At 39.2% G+C, this 21,619-nt stretch overlaps 1 protein-coding gene across 2 annotated transcripts in view; it reads right to left on the bottom strand.

The window, feature by feature from the left end:
* The window catches only part of LOC122874574 (anoctamin-1), a 252,254-nt gene that overhangs the window by 86,143 nt on the left and 144,492 nt on the right, over positions 1–21,619 (bottom strand). For both annotated transcript variants that reach the window (XM_044192613.1, XM_044192614.1), the window contains exons 18-20: positions 15,349–15,406; positions 11,012–11,112; positions 9,993–10,135 (exon numbers count right to left, since the gene is read on the bottom strand). In XM_044192613.1, coding sequence (XP_044048548.1) covers positions 9,993–10,135; positions 11,012–11,112; positions 15,349–15,406 — 302 coding nt within the window. The remainder of the gene's footprint in view (positions 1–9,992; positions 10,136–11,011; positions 11,113–15,348; positions 15,407–21,619) is intronic.

Here is a 21,619-nt window from a genome sequence, read left to right as displayed (position 1 = left end):
CACTGGGTAGGATCTTTATCTTTTTTAAGGAGGAGTGAAATGGATGCTTGCGAAAAAGTTGGAGGCAAAGAGCCTGCCTCCAACGATTCCTTAAAAACATGCAGAAGAATTGGCGCAAGTTTCTCCCTAAATTTCTTATAAAAATCTATAGGATACCCATCAAGACCCGGAGACTTCCCACTCTTCATTGCCATTATGGCCCTAATTTCTTCGATCTCGAGGTCATGCTCTAAATCTACCACCTTATCTGATTCCAGGGTGGGAATATCTAAATTATCTAAGAAATTTTCCATATCTGTTGAATCTGAAGGGAATTCGGAAGTATATAATGAGGAGTAAAAGTTTTTAAAAGTTTTGTTTATTTCTTCTAGGTTGCTAGTTAAAGTTTGATTAGAGTCTTTTATCTGGGAAATAATACGGGAAGCATAAATATAAAAGGAGAATTGCCTTGTCATTGGGTTTAAGAATCTCCAAGGATCCACACAGCCTTTCTGTTGCATAAATAGAGAAAAAGCCTTTGCCATATCAGAAACATTGCTACTAGTGCTGGACCTGTCAAGCTGAGGATCGAAAACACAATTAAAATCACCAGCAAATAAGAAATGAGGTGTATTAAGCTTGGGAATTAATGATAGGAGACTATTTGCAAACTGAACATCATCCCAATTGGGAGCATAAACGTTAACTAAAACCACTGGGACTTGAAAGAGAGATCCAGAGACAATAATGTAACGACCATTAGGGTCACAGATTGTGTCAGAAGGTATAAATTGTACCCTCTTATTAATTAAAAATGCCACACCTCTTGATCTACTGTTAAATTTGGAATGAAAAATTTGACTAACCCATATCTTACAAATTCTATTGTGATCTTCTGGTCTTAAATGTGTTTCTTGTAAAAATAATATATCTGGTTTGAAAGATTTAAGATGGGAGAAAACTTTAGCTCTTTTAACAGGACCGTTTAATCCCCTGACATTCCCTGTCATCAGCCTCACAGGATGACCTCCATTATCATCACCTATATTACCTGAATGATGTAAAAATTAGAAGCAGGCAGGGGTTCCAAACTGAAACAATTTTTAACCATAAATGACAAAAAAGTGATACCAGACCTACAAAAACAGAGGTAAACAATGCTGCCAGCCGCCCTTCCCACCCCCCAAACAAAACAGAAAAAGAACATTATAATAACTAGATCTAATTCCCCAACTGAGGATGATCGCAGATAAACAAAGATTAATGAAAAGACTTCCAAAGTATGCAAACTAACAACAAATGGAGTCATATACAATGTGGATGTAGCCCCCTTATAAAAGAAGTTCAGAAACAAAAATTATTTCCATAAATCCAGTTCAGCCTCGGGTTTTACACATACGATATAAAACCAACAGTTTTCTATTTCTTACCCAAAGGAACGGAAGCAACGTCTTTGCACATTATTCTTCACCCCAGTGAGTACGGTAGAACTCATTGGCTTCCTCTGCCGTACCAAAGAGGTGCGTTTTCCCTTCATGAGTAACACGGAGCCTTGCAGGGTACAAGAGACCAAATCGGACTCCCTTCTCATAACCGAGACTTCACATCTTTAAACGCCGCTCGCTTTTTCCCTAGTTCAGTGCTGAAATCCTCGTGGAAAAACACTCTGTGTCCACGAAAGAGCAGCTCCCGCTGTTGCCTGCTGAATCTGAGGATGCGATACTTATCCTGGAAAAAGTGGAAAAGAACCAGAAACACTCTGGGTTTGGTCTGCTTGGCCCTTGTATCGTTGGATTGGGCCCGACTCGGTGTGCACGAGAAAGAACAAGAGGACTCGTAAAAAAGTCCTTCCCCAGCACTTCCTCAAAAAACTCAGTCATGAATTTAATCGGGTCTGATGCTTCCAGCCTTTCAGGGATGCCCACCACTCTCATATTAGACCTCCGTGAGCGATTCTCGAGATCGTCCAGCTTTTCCTTCAGGAACACGTTCTCTTTCCGTAGCCTGTCACTGTAATCATTTAGCCCGTCTTCAACCTCGCGAAGTCATTCATCATGAGCTTCGTAATATGATTTAACTTGTTCCAATGTCGCATTCACAGGTGACAGTGTGCCAGCCAGCTCTGTTTTTAAAAGTGAGTGAACTACTTGCGTCATGTCAGAAAGGAGCGCTGACCGGAGTTTTTCGAGATCTTCAGGTAAAGCCGTTAGGCCCTCACGCGGTGGTGCCATTTCGTCGGCCTTGCTCGAAGAGGCTTCGCCGTCTCTGTCGCCAGTTTTATTCCAAATTTGCTTTCTACTCGCCATTTTTGTTCCTCCTAGATTTCACGTAATATCAGATGCCAGATAATAGACTGTATTGGACTTATATCGAAAGAATAACGACCAAATTAACGAAAGTCGGGAGCTACACTCGTGTGCGCCTACTCACGCCATGCTTAACCCGGAAGCCCATAATATAAATTATTTTATCTCTGACAGTAGAGAGATATTCTGCCAATTCATAATCTCTTTTTAGGGCCAGATAACATTCTAACCTGCTTTGGCTTTTAGTTTCTTCTTTCTCCAATGTTCCAAGTAGGTTTCTTTACATTGCTTTATAATTTGGTTTATTCTGATTGGTGTTTGGAAAGCAGTGCTATTGTGAGACTGGTCAGAGTGTATCTGAAGGGGGGTCAGTTAGTCTCAGCACCAACTGACATAGGGGACTCTTTTCTGGGCTCAGCTCTTGGGTTTGGAGGGCTTTGGAATGGAAGGTGTCTAGGGAGCTGGATTTAAGGTGAGTCAAAAATGTGAGCGCTCTCTTTTGAATGTAAATTATCAGTGGGTATCTGACTAATTCTGCTCTACATGCATTTGTTGGTGTTTTTCTGTGTACGTGTAAAGTATATATGCTGAATTCTGCATGTAAAGATTCTGTTGGATGTTTGTCCCAATGGGTATAGCTATGATGACTGAGTGGACCCCATACTTCACTATCACTACCATATAGTGCAATGGGCTGGATGACACTATCAAATATTTTAAGCCAGATTTTAATTGGAATTTGAAAATTATAATTTTTTTCTCTTAATTGCATTTAGAGCTCTTCGAGCCTTTTCTTTTAGTGCATTCACTGCCATGTTGAAACTTAAACTGTGTTCTATGATATGATTATTAATGGTAAACTGGTATTTGTTCTCCTGGCATTTGGGGCATTTTTGAAAAATCATGACATTAGTTTTCTTCATATTTACTGCCAGGGCCCAAGTCTTTGTTTAGTAGGAGACAGTAGAACAAGGTCATCAGCATAAAACAGAGACTTCACCTCTCTATCTAGGAGGGAGAAGCCAGGAGCAGCACACTGATCCAACTGTACAGCAAGTTAATTCATTCAAATACATTTTGGCCCCTATAACACAATGTAAAAATCTGTAATAGAGCCCTTCATACCAAATAGAGTCGAAAGCTTTCTTGAAGTCAATAAAATAAGCAAATATCTTACCATTTTTGTTTGGTGTAGATGTTTGTTAATTAAAGTGTGAAGGGTGTGGACATGGTTGGTGGTGCGGGAGGAAGCCAATTAGATTTTTACTCAATATGGAGTGTTCGTCAAGGAAATCTAGTATTCTTTTATTCAGAATACTACAGAATAGTTTACCTAGACAACTGCTGACACAGATGTCACAGTAGCACCCTGCATCTCTGGGGTGCTGCATTTGAGCATTTTGTTTTTAATGCTTTCTGGATCACAAGCTTTTTTTGGCTGGAGAGACTTCGTCTGTGTGATCAATTGGGAAATCAAGGGGTTTTTGATTGTCTTTAATTGTTTCTTCTAATGTTTGGAGTTTTTCTTTTATAATACATTGATCTGAATTAATTAGTTTTATTGGTATGTCTTTGTACAGATTTTCTAAATGTGCTCTCCAGATGTCACCATTTTGGATGGGTAGTGTTTGTTGTTGCTTTGTGTTGAAGTTGTTCCACATATCCTAGAATTGATTTTGATTAATGACATTTTCAATATCTTCAAGTTTCTTGTGGTAATAATTTTGTTTTTTGTACATTTATATTTGTTTAAAATGTCATTATACCTAATCTGTAAGGCTAGGTTGTTTGGTTGATGATGTTTTTTATTTGTTATATTTCTGATGGTTTCTGATGAATTTGTCTCCACTGTCTTGGTCCCATCTGTATGTAGGGTTTAATTTATACAGCTTACTGGGTTCCCTTTTTGTGTCACTCATTTGACCTGAGAGTTTGTTGTCTGAAAGGGGGGATTGCTGTTTGACAGTGAATGCACTGATAGTGGAGGGGTCCATGTCAGTGATTGCATAGTCTACTACACTAGACTCAAGAGCTGAGGAGTATGTGAATCTCCCTAAAGAATCCCCTCTGAACCTACCGTTAACTATGTACAGGCCTAAGGCCTGACAGAGATGCACTACCTCCCTGCAACTTTGGCTTATTTCAGAGTCAAGGTTGTTCCGAGGGGTGATGGTTGGTGTGGTAAACAGGGGAGAATGAGCAAACACATGGTTGTTGCCCTGTTGGTCAATGACAACAGGTTCAATTCCTGTTCGTCCATTCAGATTCCCAGTTAGAAGCACATTTCCCTGGGCCTGGAAATAGGTGATTTCAGAGTGGAGAGTTTCAGAAATATCTTTTTCAAAATAAGGAGAATTTACCGGGGGTATGTGTCCACACCTGTGTGCACTGATGTGATAGTGAGCAGCTGTAACAAAAGAGTTTCCCCTCGGGGATCAATAAAGTATTTCTAATTCTGATTCTGAAATAGCTCAGAGATAGAGGTGTCTATCTGTTATGACCAGGCTTTGATCTAATCTTAACCAAATGTCTGATTTACCCTGTTTTATCTGGTGAGATCTGATGGCAAACGTCTCCTTTGTACCACAACAAGATCCCCCCCCCCCCTTGCGTATGTTTTTAAATTTTATAGAGGGCACTATGACTTCATTATATCCTGGAGGACAGTGAGTGAGGTGATCATCTTGACATCGTGTTTCTGTTAACACAATTACATCAACATCTTAGATAGATTTCATGAATTCAGGGTTGCCACTCTTCAGCTCAAAGGTTGAGAAGTGGAGACCCTGAATATTCCAGCAGCTTTAAAAGAATTAATCTATATAGTGAGACAAATATAAAAACACCTATAATTATCTATACATTTACAATACTGAATAGTAATTTTACATGGAGGCATGTACTATTTTCACTAATATTATCTTTGTACTGACTACTACTATTGCTTTTGTTCTGTTTCTCTAGTGAGAAACTGAGTATGAGTGTGTGTCTTAGCTGAACAGAAGCCGGTGCACAGAGTGTGCAGCATCTCTCTGATGTCTCATAGCTCAGAGGTAGCAGGGGAGTAGACTGGGCTACAAATAGCAGCATAACTCTGCTGCTGTCGGTGGGGAGGGAAACTGGGGGCAGCTTCTGGAGTATGGCTCCGGTGCAGTGGGTAGGGGGGCAAGGGGCAGGTGCTGCTGCATACTGTATCTCTGCTGCTGTAGGTGGGGAGGGGGATAAGGGGCAGGTGGTGCTGCCACATATCTCTGCTGCTGATGCTGTAAAGGTGGTTGGTGGGCAGGGGCTAAGGGGGGGGAGGTGGGACTGGCGTAACCTTTTCTGGTTGTGCTTCAAAGTGGTGAGGTTGTGGGCATGTGGTGAATGGGAGGTCCAGGCTGAGCTGTTGTGTCTCCTCATAGCAGGGGGATGATCCTGGGATGGTGATGAGGAAAAGGAGGTCTGGGATGGTATCTACAGCTGATAGTAGAGGAGGGGGTGGAGGCATTGCGTCCCAGGGCCGTGTCTTTAAGAGTCTTTGCAAATATCTTGCAAAGCTCTCTGTGTCAATGGAGTCAATCAGTCCCAGGTGCCATTGGTTTAGTGGAGGGCCAGGTGGACGTTAGGTAAGGTGGCACATCCTCTTATGATCTCCATATTAATGTCATAAATGACGTGAGGAGGGGTGTCTGTCCTAGGCAGTAGGGTGGCGACTACAATGTGGGTGTCAGGGAATTCCCTACTGGCCTGCTCCACCATCTTCCTCACTGCCTCAGCAGTGTCTTTACGGAGGCTGTGTAGGTCATTTATTCCTGTGTGGATCACCAGGCATTGAGGACTCTTGAGGATCTCCTTTTTCAAAAGCTTCATTGCCTGGCCTGTGGTGCTGCAGTGTTTAGATAACACTTTCTTACCAGGAAAAAGCTTGTTTAGGTCCAGGAATTTCCCATTAGAGTCAGCCAGCAGGACCACTTGTGGGGCTTCCTCTTCAGGCTGAGTAGAGGAAAGCTGGGATGGGCAGAGCTGGATGTTGGCAGCTGGCTGTGTGGCTGTATCAGCAGGCGCCAGGGTTTTGTTGGGCTGAGTGCAGAACAGAGAGGGTGGGACAGAGACAAGGCAGGGGTTTGAGTCTGTGTCTCAGTATTTGTCATTGTGGGAACTGATGAGAGTTGGTCTGTCAGGTGTTGGACGTCTGGTGAAGCTCCTTTCTCTATTCTCAGCATCTTCTTTCACTTTGGCTAACTGAGCATGGAGCGCACTGTTTGCTTCTAGAGCGCACTGAGTGCTTCTAGACTTCTGACCTCTGAGGTCAGATGCCAAGGTGTTGTAGAGTGTTGTCTGGGTGGTCAGATAGCCTGGCTTGGGTAAGCTCTTTGAATTCAGCAAGATGTAGATGGAATCAGTGAAGAATATGAGTTCTTCTTCCTTGCTTCTTTTTGTTGGGCATAGTCAGTGAAGAGGACCTCTGGGTTTTCATGGAGTATCTTCTCCTTGTGTTTCTTCCTAGCTGTTCCACTTTTATATTTAGCAGGGTACTGAATCTCCTTGCTCTCTACTCTGAGAGATTCAATTAAATTTTATTTATATAGCACCAATTCATAACAGAAGTTATCTCATTGCACTTTTCCTATAGAGAAGGTCTAGACCGTACTCATTATAATATTTACAGAGACCCAACAAATCCCACAATGAGCAAGCACTTGGCGACAGTGGCAAGAAAAAACTTCCATTTAACAGGCAGAAACCTTGGGCAGAAGCAGATTAAATGGAGGGCGGCCATAGGTTTTGAGAGAGAGAGAGAAGGGGGGTGGGGGAGAGGGAAGCACAATGCAAATTCCACCTAGAATTTAAAAAATAGTAATAATGTAATGGTAGTAGTAATATTAATATTAATAAAGTAACAATAATAGGAATGATAGTCATAGGAATAATAATGACAATAATAGTAACAAAGTCAATAACAACAACTATAGTAGCAGTTGCTGAGCAGAAACACGGGGGCAGCAGATGGCCTACAACCAAAGATCCAGACTCTGCAGCTCCAGAGGTAGAAATACCTGCTGAAAGCAACAAAAGGAGAGAGGACAGAGACGAGAAAGCACAAAACTACAGGAGAGAGAATATGTCGAGTCAGTAACATGCAGTAATGGGATAAAAATGCATACAGATAGAGAGGGAGAGGAAGAGAGAGGAGCTCATTGCATCATGGGAAGTCTCCCGCGAGTCTAGGCCTATAGCAGCGTAACTAAGGGATGGTTCAGGACTAACCCAAGCCAGCTCTAACTATAAGCTTTATCAAAGAGGAAAGTCTTAAGCCTACTCTTAAATGTGGAGATGGTGTCTGCCTCCTGAACCCGCTTTTTTTTTTGGTTTTTATGTATAACTCCTCTTCTGTTAACTTTTGGTTTTATTAATTTAAGTGGTCGGAGGGGAGACATCGTCACTAAGGAGTTTTGGGTGGGTAACTGCTCTGGAAGCGCAGAGAAGCGTGTAGGACTGCAACTCTGCCTCCTGGTCTCAACTCTGAATTGTCATGGTTTAGGTCCACTAATAAAATCAGTCAGATTTCTAGATATGAGAGCTGCTCCATCCAAAGTGGGATGAATGCTGTCTCAAATAAGACTAGGTCTTCCCCAAAAAGTCCGCCAATTATCTACAAACCCCACATCGTTTGCGGGACACCACCTCGACAGCTAACGGCGGAATGAAAATGTCAGTGACTAGATGACTAGATGTCAGTGATGACCTCTGACCTTTTCAAACAACTCACAGTGGTGTTATAGTAGTTATAATGCTGTACGGTATTGATTAGATTTCTATTAAGGGCATGGATTGGAGCAGGAAAATCAAAGGTTGTGAAATGCAAACAGTTTGTAATTTTGTGGTTTAGAACTAGTTTCACATTAGTTAAAGTCGTCTGGAGGTTGTCAAAAGAAGACTGCAACCTGGGCCAGGCCTGGTCTGCAGTAGAGCTGATGGCATACAAGTTGGTATAATAAAAATGCAATGCTCAGTTGGAAAATAAATATTTTTTTTATGTAAAAGTAAATAGCAGAAGTGAGACACATCAACCACTAATTTTGAAACCATCAGCAACACCAGTCTGCATCCTACAAAGATTGCAGTATAATGTTGCTTTTTGTAGTTTATAGTTGCAGCAGTTATTGTAATATGAGCAGGTCTAAATCCTGACTGCTATGGCTGAAGGACATTATTATCCTCCAGAAAAACACGTAGTTGAGTTGATGAAAGATAGTAGAATTACAGAGAGACATGAAAGCTTAATAGGCCGGTAGTTGTTTAGGACTCTGTTGTTTTAGGACGATGAGTTGTTTTCCGTATTGACAGAAACTTGACAGAGGTAAATGTTGAATTAATGTTTATAAGTCATGCTGTAATAATAAGAGCACTGGGGCATTGAACTTGTAGGTCAAAATCGACCTCACCAGGAGACTTTCCTATGTTTAAGTTTGTCAGAGTTATCTATGAAGTTTTTTTGTTGTTTTTTTAAAGATGGCATGGCTGTATTCAGACTTCGGCATAGCTGCCCTGCGAAAACTGTGTTCTGTGTTTGTTTTGTTTTTGCTGCTTTTCCCACCAGTTTTATAGCATGAATTACACATAATCGCAAAACATTTTGAACCTTGGATTTGTCTCAGCTGAACAGTTTTGCATTAATGAGATGCACACCATAGCAAAAACAATAATAATGGGAGTGCATCTTGACAAAGGCGTAAAATTGTATTTGTAACTTGATGCAGGGTGTTAATGGGAGTCCTAGATTCCTAAGGCTTAGGCTTTGATTTTAAGTTCAGCATTGGATTCGCCCTGTTGATAACATCTCTACAACACTAGACAGATACAGTACATGATCTGGTGCTATCATGCTTTGATTGGATTTCCCACTGCATTTACATTCTTAAATTTACTTTGTGATATGAGCGATGGTGGGAAGGTCCGCCTCGTTTCATTACTTAATATGGGAGTATTCTGTGAAGTTGTTGTATTCACATTGTTTTATTCATTGTGATAGAGAGCAGAGGTCAAGTTTAGCAGGTTTGCAGTGGAGATGTCTTTGCTAGATACAGTGGTGTGAAAAAGTATTTCTCTTTTTTTTTTGCATATTTGTCACACTTAAATGTTTCAGATCATCAAACAAATTTAAATATTAGTCAAAGATAACACAAGTAAACACAAAATGCAGTTTTTAAATGAAGGTTGTTATTATTAAGGGAAAACAAAATCCAAACCTACATGGCCCTGTGTGAAATAGTGATTGCCCCCTAAACCTAATAACTGGTTGGGCCACCCTTAGCAGCAACAACTGCAATCAAGTGTTTGCGATAACTTGCAATGAGTCTTTTATAGCGCTGTAGAGGAATTTTGGCCCAATCATCTTTACATAATTGTTGTAATTCAGCCACATTGGAGGGTTTTCGAGCATGAACTACCTTTTTAAGGTCATGCCACAGCATCTTAATCAGATACAGGTCAGGACTTTGAATAGGCCACTCCAAAGTCTTTATTTTGTTCTTCTTCAGCCATTCAGAGACCCCACAACAACATCTCAGGCCTCACTTGCCTCAGGCCTCAGTTTATCTATAGAAGATCTGTATCAAAACAAGGTTAAAGACTAAATAAAACCATACTTGAGTGTTTTGCTTTTTGTCTAGTGCTGAGGACACAACGTGATGTGTGTAGGGATATCATGTGTGTGATACTGACTCATTTCCATATATTCAGGTGTTAACCCAGCAAATGGTTCCAGAAAGTGGTCGGTTTCATATCTCTGCAGCTTCTTCTGTCTCTCTTCTTCTTGAAAAGCCCCTTGCTTTGACCGAATGTAGCGAATCAGCTTCTTCAGCTTGCTGAGGAACATGCATACACACAGACATACACACATACACATGAAATGTGAATGCACAAGTATGCACACATTTTCCCGCTTTCCTCTAGTGCTATGTACCCATGCTGACATGCTAATGCTGGACAGGTACATGAAGGTTTGGATTATTTAGCTTTGTTCTGATTATTTTCTCACTGTGAAGTTCATAATTGAGTAAAACATACTTTTTGTATGATGATTGTTCTTTGGACCTTGAAAAGAATCTTGTACCTAGGGGGTACCTAGGGGGTACCCTAGAGTAATTATTACTATTTTTGTAAGCATGGTAACCTACTCTAAACATGTAAGAAATGTTTATCCTCTGTTTCTCAAAACGAACAGGCTGGTTTCTGTTTTACCAGCTGATTTACTACGCCAGAGACCATCTTTGAACAGAGAAAGAGGCACTGATCTCCCCACCACATACCACCACCTGTTACCATTGGGCATGACACATGAGCCAGTTCCATTCCATGAAAATGAAATGCTTATGTGTTATGTTTTCAAAAATAATCACTCTTCCAAAGAGCTGAATAATGACAGGTTTACAGGTACAGGTACAGGTACTCTGATTAGTCTAGCATATACAGTATCTTTTATATATAGGCCATGTTTCTGGTCATTATTGCTAAATTGTGACATATAACAGTGTCTGAAATTGCACATAATTTAAGAAGAAAGAAGCACTGTTCCATGTGCCTACAGGCAAATTATTCAGTGCATTTGTTTAGTATTGGAGCCTTTGTTCCTAATTTAGAAGGGAATAGTGAGAAAGATTATTTCATGTTCAGGCCCTGTGTACTTCAAGACAATGTGATGTGTAATGATAAACAATCAATTTAAAGTGCTGCATACTTACGGTATTCCAATCTCAAAGAGGTTGTTCTGAATTAGCTGTTTCCCCACCATGGTGATACTCAGCTGGATACACAGCTCCATCAGACAGCCTCCATGAGTACACTGTGAAACAGTCCAAAACTATAGTCCACCACAGCAAAATGGCATTTTAACAAGTAGGCCTAAAGTAAAATGACAACATACAGTATATGTAAGGATTTAAAGGGTTGTTGATCAGTCTGAATAGCCTATTAATGACAGCACTTGGCTATGCGCTGAGACTTCTTTTTTTTCAAACACATTTTCTATCTTCTAGTGTGTGCTACAAGAACCAAAAAATAAGAATTTCTATATGATTCTGTCTTTGATCTTTGATCACAGGTGTCAAGGAACGGCAGCTTACAATCCTCTTCTTGTTCACATGTGAACTTGATGTGTGGGTTAATGTTATTGATGTGCTGGATGAAGCTGCTGATACTGGAACAGTGTGTTATGGTAAAGGTGTTGTCAACATACCAGTACCAGATGTCAGGTAAGGTAGTAGTCATTGTTAGGGTGATCTGTTCAACAGTGGGTGAGATGGGTGTTCCCCTAGCTTACTTGACAAAAGTTCACTTCAGTACATGAAATGAGTGGTATTCAGATACAAACCTAGTAGTTTGGTGATGTGATCCAGGGTGAGGCTAGTAAGCTAACTCACCAGCTGTGTGAGTCACTTTCACTGTTTCCTCAGTGGGGATGCTGGTAAACAGCACACTGACATCAATGGATTCCAGGCTCTGCTAGGAGAGCACTTTCAAGTTTTCTGGATAAAATCCCCACTGTTCTTAATATGGTGTTCCATGCATCCCACTAATGGTACCAACACTCTAGAGAGGAATTTGGCTGTTTCATAAATGATACTACCAATACTGGAGATGATAAGTCTCAGTTTTTTGTACCTTGGGCACTCCATAAAACTTGGAGATGACCTCCCTCTGTCTACTCCTTCAAAAATCTACTAGCTCAACGCTACTAGCATGGCCTATTATGTCGGATCTGACTCTGACTTTTGAGATAGGTAGTGTGATCACTGAAGAGCATTTATGCTTTGATTGTGTATGTAGTTGTATCCACTGCTGTCACTCTTTATCTGCTGGTAGAATAGTTAACTAGTGCTTTCTCATGTCTGACCTCCTGTCGCTTTCAGCAGGTATTTCTGCCTCCAGAGCTGCAGAATCTGGATCTATGATTGCGGGCCTCCTACTGCTTGATAACTGCTACTACAATTATTATTATTAGTATCATTATTATTCCTATCATTATTATTAGTATTATTTTATTAATATTAACACTACCATTACATTATTATTTAAAAATTATATGGAATTTGCAGATAAGATTAGATTACTTACAGATAAGTAAGATAGGATAATAATAATAATAATAATAATAATAACACAAATTTGTTGACTTAAAATACAAATACAAAAAGTGAAAACTAAACACTGCAACATTTTTTTTTTATGAGTGTGTGTCTGTGTAGGTCATTCATTGTCCCTCAGGTTATGGCATGTTGATATATATTGAGCAGCAAGATATGCCCAGTCTTAATTTTGAGAGGTCATTAGCTCTTTGAAATCTGAGATTACAGAGTTGAACTTGAATGTCATTGAATGTTGTACATTGTAGGAGGAAGTGCATCTCTGTCTCAGCCTCACCTGTCATACAGTGAATGCATATTGTGTTTTCTTTTGGTTGCCAGGATTTTTTGTGGCTTCCTTTTTTGATTGCCAGCTTGTGGTCACTGAGCCTGTACTTGGTTAGGATCTGTCTCTGCTTTCTAACTGTGACAGTAGAGATAGTCTGCCAATTCATAAGCTCTTTATGGCCAGATAACATTCTAATCTACTTTGGCTTTTAGTTTCTTCTTTCCAATGTTCCAAATAGGTATCTTTACATTGCGTTATAATTTGGTTTACTCTGATTGGGGTTTGGAAAGCAGTGCTTTTGTGAGACTGGTCAGAGTGTGTCTGACGTGGGGTGACAATGATGACTGAGAGGACCCCATACTTCACTACCATATAGTGCAATGGGCTTATTATCAAATATTTTAAGCCAGATTTTAATTGGAATTTGAAAATTATAAATTTTTTCTCTTAATTGCTTAGAGCTTTTTCTTTTAGTGCATTCACTGCCATGTTGAAACTCCCTGATGCTGTTATGGTTATACCAAGGTAGGTATAACTTAAACTGTGTTCTATGATATGATTATTAATGGTAAACTGGTATTTGTTCTCCTGGCATTTGGGGCATTTTTGAAAAATTATGACATTAGTTTTCTTCATATTTACTGCCAGGGCCCAAGTCTTTGTTTAGTAGGAGACAGTAGAACAAGGTCATCAGCATAAAACAGAGACTTCACCTCTCTATCTAGGAGGGAGAAGCCAGGAGCAGCACACTGATCTAAATGTACAGCAAGTTCATTCATTCAAATACATTTTGCCCCCTATACCACAATGTAGAAGTCTATAATAGAGCCCTTCATGCCAAATAGAGTTGAAAGCTTTCTTGATGTCAATAAAACAAACAAATATCTTACCATTTTTGTTTGGTGAAGATGTTTGTTAATTAAAGTGTGAAGGGTGTATACATGGTTGGTGGTGCTGTGTTTAGGGAGGAAGCCAATTAGATTTTTGCTCAAGATGGAGTGTTCGTCAAGGAAATCTAGTATTCTTTTATTCAGAATACTACAGAATAGTCTCTCTCTCTCTCTCTGTAAATAATATTATAAAGAGTACTGCTCTCTAGGAAAAGTGCAATGAGATAACTTCCGATATGAATTGGCGCTATATAAATAAATTGGATTGAAAAAATAGCAGAGACCAACCACAACTGATTCCCATTTTACCTGGGAATCTACCCAGGTGATTATGCTGTTGAATGTCATGCTATCTATATAAAAGGGCAAGTATTTGGAATTAGTTTTTTCTCAGTAAACATGGACCCAGCCAGACACAGAGATGGCTGGCAGAGGAGAAGAGTGGACAGGAGAAGGAGCGGAGTATGTATGCATTGTGGAAGACTTCTGAGCTGTAGTCTCAGATGAGATCAGTGCTACTATAATTGATCATGTCATAAACCATGGCTTATCAACGAGAGGGGCTGGTCTGACGGTGCAGCCAAATCTGCAACGCTCAACAGTAGCATCCATTGTCTGAAATTTTCAGCAAACCAAGATGTGTATTCTACAAGAGCATCTGACTGAAATGCATATTTCATTGGTACTGTAAATTGAGCATTTGTGTGTAATTGCTTTTGTATTTGTACATCCAATGTTGGATGTCTGGACATATCTGAAGGAGATTGCCAGAGATGGATCAAGCATGCAAAAAGATTCTTTCCCAGGTGTATTGCAAGAGAGGACATAAGGTGTTACGTGGATGAGAACTTGCGGCCAAATGCACAACACATGGTTGACTAGCACTGTTGTATTTCTACTGTATATTTGTAGCTATCCTATACAAGTACTATGTATAGTGAACATTTAAAGTTTTGTATCGCATTACTGGAATTACTTTAGTGTTACTACTGACAGACAAATGTCAGTTTGCAGGTAAACAAGTTGATCCTGAGATGTGTATGAAGTGTTTAGATTGCATCAGTGCATTTTGGATGTGAGATGAACTGTTGTGCAGTTCATGCATGTTGCTGAAGAGAACTGTGCAAAGAGTTTTGAAAAAGTGAACTCCTATAGATAAATGGGACTTAGCAATTGTAAAAGAAAACAAACAAATTCAGCACAACACCTAGAGAAATCTTTGACTAACCACCAACCAAATTCTGCAAAAGCATTTTTAAAAACCACAGATTTGGTATTTATTAATTTCACTGTTCAAATATATTTTCTGTAAATTCCATTTCCATACATTTTTCAGTATTTTTTAAACGTAATTTGAATAGTTTGTCTAAAACTGACAAATCTACTCTAAAAAGATTAGAATGTGTCTTAAAAAAACCCAACATGAGTAAGGTGTGGAATCTGAGAAGCTACAGCCCTGGCTGGTTGTTAGTTTGTCTATATATAAAAGTTGACTAGGTGGCAGAAAGTGAGAGCTTTTGTTAGTGTCTGCAAAGCTGTGGCTCAGTAGTAAGGACTTTGTTCGTTAATTTTTTAGCAGCACTAGGTGTATGTTTTGTAAAATATTTCCAAGGTTTTTATTATAATATAATAAAATAATAATATATATATATATATATATATATATATATATATATATATATTATTGTTATGAGCATGTAAAAAGCACTTCAACTCTAATGCCAGTGTGGCTACAGAAGATTTTGTTTGCAGATAATTTGTAATAAAGTTAGCCTTACCTCTTCCATTCTGTAGGATTCAAACACATACAGGTAGCTGCCTGGTCTGCCCACCAGTCTAAAATGGAAAAAATGAATGAAAGGGTTAGGAGCAGATATAAAGTGTATTGAAATTATAGTGCACTGTCAGAAAAAGGTTCATTAGGGTTCTATATAAAATCAAGGTTCTATATCTTCTACCAAAGAAACAATTGTCTAGAGAGGTTCAACAAAATGTCTGTAAGACAGCAAAGAACCCAAGAATATGCCCACTGCATAAGAATTAGTCTTTAAAATAAGTGTGTTTATTGAAAACCAAGATCATGGCAATGATATATAAAAACTATTTGTTTTTGCAAGTAAGGAAGCCATTTTTGTGAAAAAAGAGAACCCCTCTTTGAACAGAAATGGTGGTCTGAGATTCAATCTGCCCAAAGTCTATCAGAGTGTATTATCACCTTGGTCACGCCAATCACATGCTAATCAGGTACTTAACAGTGATGAAGTAGATGCAGCCAGAAAACAATAGGCCTGATTACTGATTACTGGACCATCTTGGAAACTATTAGGTCAGTTTCAGGTGAAACTAGCTATTAACAGATACTCAGGCAGATTCCTTCCTGAGGGCAGGGCTTATGTAACACAGAGTAGCTTAAATTTCTAGTTCCCTTCCCATTTTTTCACAATTGAGAATGACTTCCGGATGGGAGCCGAAACGTCTTGATTCTGAAAACAGTGTCCAGATGACTACGACCGAAACCTTTTCTACGATAGAACACTCCTGGACGAATGAGGGACTACACCGTCTTATTCTGACAGTTCGGTGTCAACTGTCGTGAGAGTTGGTAACCCTGTTAACGAACTAAAGGTGGGTACAAAGTCTGACAGACTTTTGTGGAAATATTTGTTGATAAATGCTATCTGGTTTCATCATGGTGTTTTAACCGGGTAAGTAGCAAGTGTCGATAATGCTACATGTACCTGGACTTATTGTAATCTGATGTTACCATTAGCTGTTAGTTAACCTAGCTAACCACTGGAACACATTTTCCTGTAAAATTACAGGAAACTACTTGCAGCTGTAGTGGCTACCATCTTACTGTTATTTTAGTAACGGTATATTACAGTACAATTTATTACAGTAGTTCACAGTAGAATGTGAGGTTTACAGTCTAATACTGTAGTTAGTCATGCCCGTAATATACCATATTTCTTGTGTTCCTGTAATCTACATTAACAGTTTCTAACTGTATGTATTACAGTAAACTACTGAAAAGTTTTCTTCATATTAATAAAAACTGTAAATTGAGACATATGCTGTAAATAACAGTGTCTTTAATGTTAATGGTCCAGTATTTGAATCTAAAAATTATATCAGTTTTACATTAAGAATGCATAATCCGTAAAACACCTAGCACAAAAGATGATGAGACAAGTGACAGCTTTATGGAACTGAATTTATTCAAAGGCAGCATTGTATGACAAATTAACAGCATTGTATATCAAATGTTTCATTTTAACTCTGAATATCTTAGAAACCAAGGAAAATAAGACAGTGTTTAAAAAGTAAATTCTTGAAGGGCATGCCCTGTCTCAGTGTTGTGAAGCAGGGTAGCAGGGGAAAACAAGGAATTGGACCCAAATACAGACAACAGAGGCAGGCTGGTATAGTTCAGTGATTTAATGATGAATAAAAGGCTTACACAGATATCAGGCAGGCAGTGGTCAAAACCAGAGAAGCAGTCCAACAGAGGCAAACAAGTCCAAGGGAGCAAGCAATTATCAGAACCCAAAAATTCAAAAACGAGGTCCAAGAGAAACAGAGAATCAATATAAAAGAGCACTGGAGGAACACAGGAAACAAAGGCCGGGACGCTTGACATAACAACAAAGACAAACTGACAAAGAAACAAGGGAAGCACACAGACTAAATACATGCAAGTTAGGGGAGATAACACAGGTAAAACTAATCAGTGTGGGGCAGACAATCAAAACTGGAGGGAAAAGACACAAAGGCAGGAAGTAAACTACAAAACACAAGAGGATAGGTGAATATTACAAAATAAAACTGGAAATAACTAAACTCAAGACCTAAAACCATGACACTCAGGGCATCCATGTAAACCTATTAATGATAATATCCTGAGCTGCCTCCCAAATTTTATCATGAGTCTAAATTTAGGACGGTGTAGTCCCTCTATCGTAGAAAAGGTTTCGGTCGTAGTCATCTGGACACTGTTTTCAGAATCAAGACGTTTCGGCTCCCATCCGGAAGTCATTCTCAATTGTGAAAAAATGGGAAGGGAACTAGAAATTTAAGCTACTCTGTGTTACATAAGCCCTGCCCTCAGGAAGGAATCTGCCTGAGTATCTGTTAATAGCTAGTTTCACCTGAAACTGACCTAATAGTTTCCAAGATGGTCCAGTAATCAGTAATCAGGCCTATTGTTTTCTGGCTGCATCTACTTCATCACTGTTAAGTACCTGATTAGCATGTGATTGGCGTGACCAAGGTGATAATACACTCTGATAGACTTTGGGCAGATTGAATCTCAGACCACCATTTCTGTTCAAAGAGGGGTTCTCTTTTTTCACAAAAATGGCTTCCTTGATGCCCCGTTCAAACCAACTCTTCTCTCTACTTAGAATCTTCACCTCGCTGTCTTCAAATGTGTGGTTTGTAGCTTTTAGATGCAAATGCACTGCGCTCTGTAATCCTGAGTTAGCGTGTTGTCTGTGCTGATAAAGTCTTTTGTGAAGTGGCTGTTTGGTCTCGCCTATGTACCGTTCTTTGCAGTTTTCCTCACTGCACTGAATGGAGTAGAGCAATGTTGTAGAACAGAGCAAGGTTGTCTACTCCATAGTTTCAGGTGAAACTAGCTATTAACAGATACTCAGGCAGATTCCTTCCTGAGGGCAGGGCTTATGTAACACGGAGTAGCTTAAATTTCTAGTTCCCTTCCCATTTTTTCACAATTGAGAATGACTTCCGGATGGGAGCCGAAACGTCTTGATTCTGAAAACAGTGTCCAGATGACTACGACTGAAACCTTTTCTACGAGAGTCTAAATTTACGTAACTGCTTTGCACACTAATGTACAACAACTTTTTTCAATAAAAACAAAAATGATATAAAAGCACTATTTTACATATTGCAAGTTAACATGATTTGTAATGCCTTCAGATGTCCTTTAAATAGGCAGAGGGTGGGCATCCAAATGTCCAGGCTCACAGCTCACTAAGTGAGAGAGACTACTTTTCCCTGGCTGGTCTTTTGAATGAAGGAAGCGCCTTAAAACAGCACAGAACACTTACATGAGTAAACAAAAGATATTGCCTGGAAATCACCTTGCCAACAAACTGCAAATATCCTTGCAGCAACACAAGCTTAGAAACACACTTAAGGTTTTTTTTTGGATAATTGTAATTGACAGTTGAAGATGCAGACAGGAAAGGTGGGAGGGGGGACATGCAGCAAAGAGCCGTGGGTCGGAATCGAATCCAGACTCAGCTTTAATGGTATGTGCTCTACCAGGTGAGCTACCAGGGCATCCCTAGAAATACTTAGATTAAGCTAAAATATCTTACAAACCAAATAATCCTGCTATGCAATATAACTAATGGGGGCTCAGTAGCTACAAAAAATTCTGCCATTGTGGTTATTTGCATCAATTTCCATTGTTATGTGCTTAAGATAATATGAAATGCAAGTGAGGTAAATGGGGTTTATTTATCAGGCCAGGCTAACATTCGTTCACTGACTTAAGTGTAGATGTACTCAAGAGAGATCAAATATTCAAACTTGTAACTGCTAAAGACACACTAGCTGGAAATGCTCTCTTGTGCGTGCCAGGTGCTTGCTGGGATTAGTTGCAGGGCAGGGAAATTAATATTGGACCAGCGTCTAGGCTAGCAGGAAGGGGTTGAGGATGAGTGAATGACGAAAATCAGTAGCTGGAGCCAGAGGGTAGTTTCAATATGGTAAACTGTATTGGAAAATTTTACAAATAAGCTGGCATTACTACCTTCCAATAACCAATAGAATACCCTATTTAGCACACTAAATTACTTTCACAGTAGGCTTAAACATAAACCATATTCATACACATTTCCATATTCCAGTATTTAGAACATACTGTATAAACCATATGAAACATTTTAAAACCTAGACCATTTCAACTTCTGAATAAACAACTTTTTAATATCGTTAATTCCATTTTAAAGGCAGTGTTCCTTAAGCATGACAAAATTCAAGGTCCAAGGCACTTCAGGGGATCTCAAAAACCTGTATAACAACAGGGCTATGACTTTTAGTCCCAAAGTTTTAACTAACAGCCATAATGAATTATCACATCATCAAAATTCTCAATATGCTACTTTAACATAATAGCAATCATATGAATTGAATAGTTTTTAAACTGTACAGCATCTTGTATGAAATGTCTTTTCTTTTTCTAACATCAATCATGAATTATGATTTTCATCTTTTAATGATGAATTATGGCCTAACATTTTACCAATACAACTTAAACCATGAACTGATGCATAGTACACAGCATTCATTTCTTACAGACCTCACATTTGTATAGTAAATGTAACGTTAACATTTAGGCGCATATATTTTTCACATTCTCTCCCCATGCACAAATAAAACCGTTTTGGTTGTACTGGATAAATATTAACATTATTCTGCAATAGTGCAAAAGTACTCAATTAGCAGCTAAATAAAATAAATGAACTACAATGCACATTCCTATTACATGGCAACTACTGTAGTTAGCTACGCTAGCTTAGCTAAAAATTCACTCACCAAGACATTGCAAAAACAGTAATTGAGCGGCACATGGGGGGGCAGCATTGTGCAAGAATTGGGTGATTTACTAATTGCAGTGATGACACGGTTCCAGATTGTGTACAGTTAGACACGCGTAATAAACCTTGCAATGTCCTCAAAAATATAGCAAATTTTCCAAACTTGCCAATCTTGTCTCATCTCATAACAGTAAGTGGTTACAATATGGTGAACCGATCGACATTTTGTGAGTCGGTCTACTACTGAGTCCATACAATCTCAATTTACAGTCATCAGTTATTAAAAAAGCCAACTACTAACAGCAGGGCAAGAATATGCAAAATTCGACCAAATTGCTGAAACTCAGAGCCGGTCAAAATAACACAGCTATCTTAAAATCTTCACGTGTGGCGTCAGCCTATAGTTTACGATATAGCTTGATTAGATCAGTTTTAGCAAGACCATAGGAGCAAGAAAACAGACACATCAAAACCATTTGGAATATTTTTTGGTATGGTATGTGTCATTAGTTACACTAAAGAAATTCTTAGTGCAACTAAAAGCCAACATTAGATGTTACCAGTCTAAAAGAGTGGTTGCGAGTTCAGCATCAAACCGCATCTCTTTACTCGCCAAGAGCTGTCTCCAGCAGTGGAAAAACACGTCAGTATTTGGCAACAAGTCCTCGGGGCAGCCCAACTTCTTTGTCCTCCCATGTTGGACTCATGGCAGACTGGACGCTACTGTGACTCACTATCTCTTCTCGAGGCACAAGTGGTATTATAACACAGGACAGGTCTAGCTGGTTAGCATGCTAATTTCAGTCGATATCTCTGCAACACACAGACGTATTTGACATGACATCAGAACTGTTACTTCTTTACATTGTGTTGATAAGGTAAGTTAATTTTTTGTTGTTCTGGCCAAATCTTACACATTGCACCTTTAAACAACAGAAAAAAATACTGAAAATAAAATAAATGCATGTAACATTTCATCTACAACAATTAAATCTGGGTCACAATTAGGTAACCATATGCACACATGTTATTTTATTTTCTTAGTATGTTATTAGGTCAACTGACCATTGTTTGATGGTTGTATGTGGCTTCGGTCGATTACTTCTGCGAAATGGAAATACTGAATTGTGCCGTCAAATCTTACAATAGCCTACTGTTAATGTTTGTTGTTGTTTTTGGCTCCAAAAAGCATCAAATGTTACAGCAGACATGTTTTATTAATGACTCTGATCTTCTGTTCTAACTTGTGTTGTGTTAGAACACAAGCGCTGATTCCTTTTCTTCAAAGTTGGCAGGGCTGTTCTTCAGCAAATTCTGCGTCTGTGTTGCAGCTTCAGGAGCTAAGCTGATTCAAGGTGATCTTCAGTAAAAGGGGGCCGGCATTGTGATGTCAGTGTGAAACTGTACTCCACCCAAGCTAGGTCTATTCTGCCTTAGGTTCTAAAAAATCCATACATTAGTAACTGCCTTCTATTTTACC

The sequence above is a fragment of the Siniperca chuatsi genome, linkage group LG4 (assembly GCF_020085105.1).
Source record: "Siniperca chuatsi isolate FFG_IHB_CAS linkage group LG4, ASM2008510v1, whole genome shotgun sequence".
Classification (NCBI taxonomy): Eukaryota; Metazoa; Chordata; class Actinopteri; order Centrarchiformes; family Sinipercidae; genus Siniperca; species Siniperca chuatsi.
Note: the sequence above shows the minus strand (reverse complement) of the source record. Positions and strands in the feature narration are given on the sequence as shown.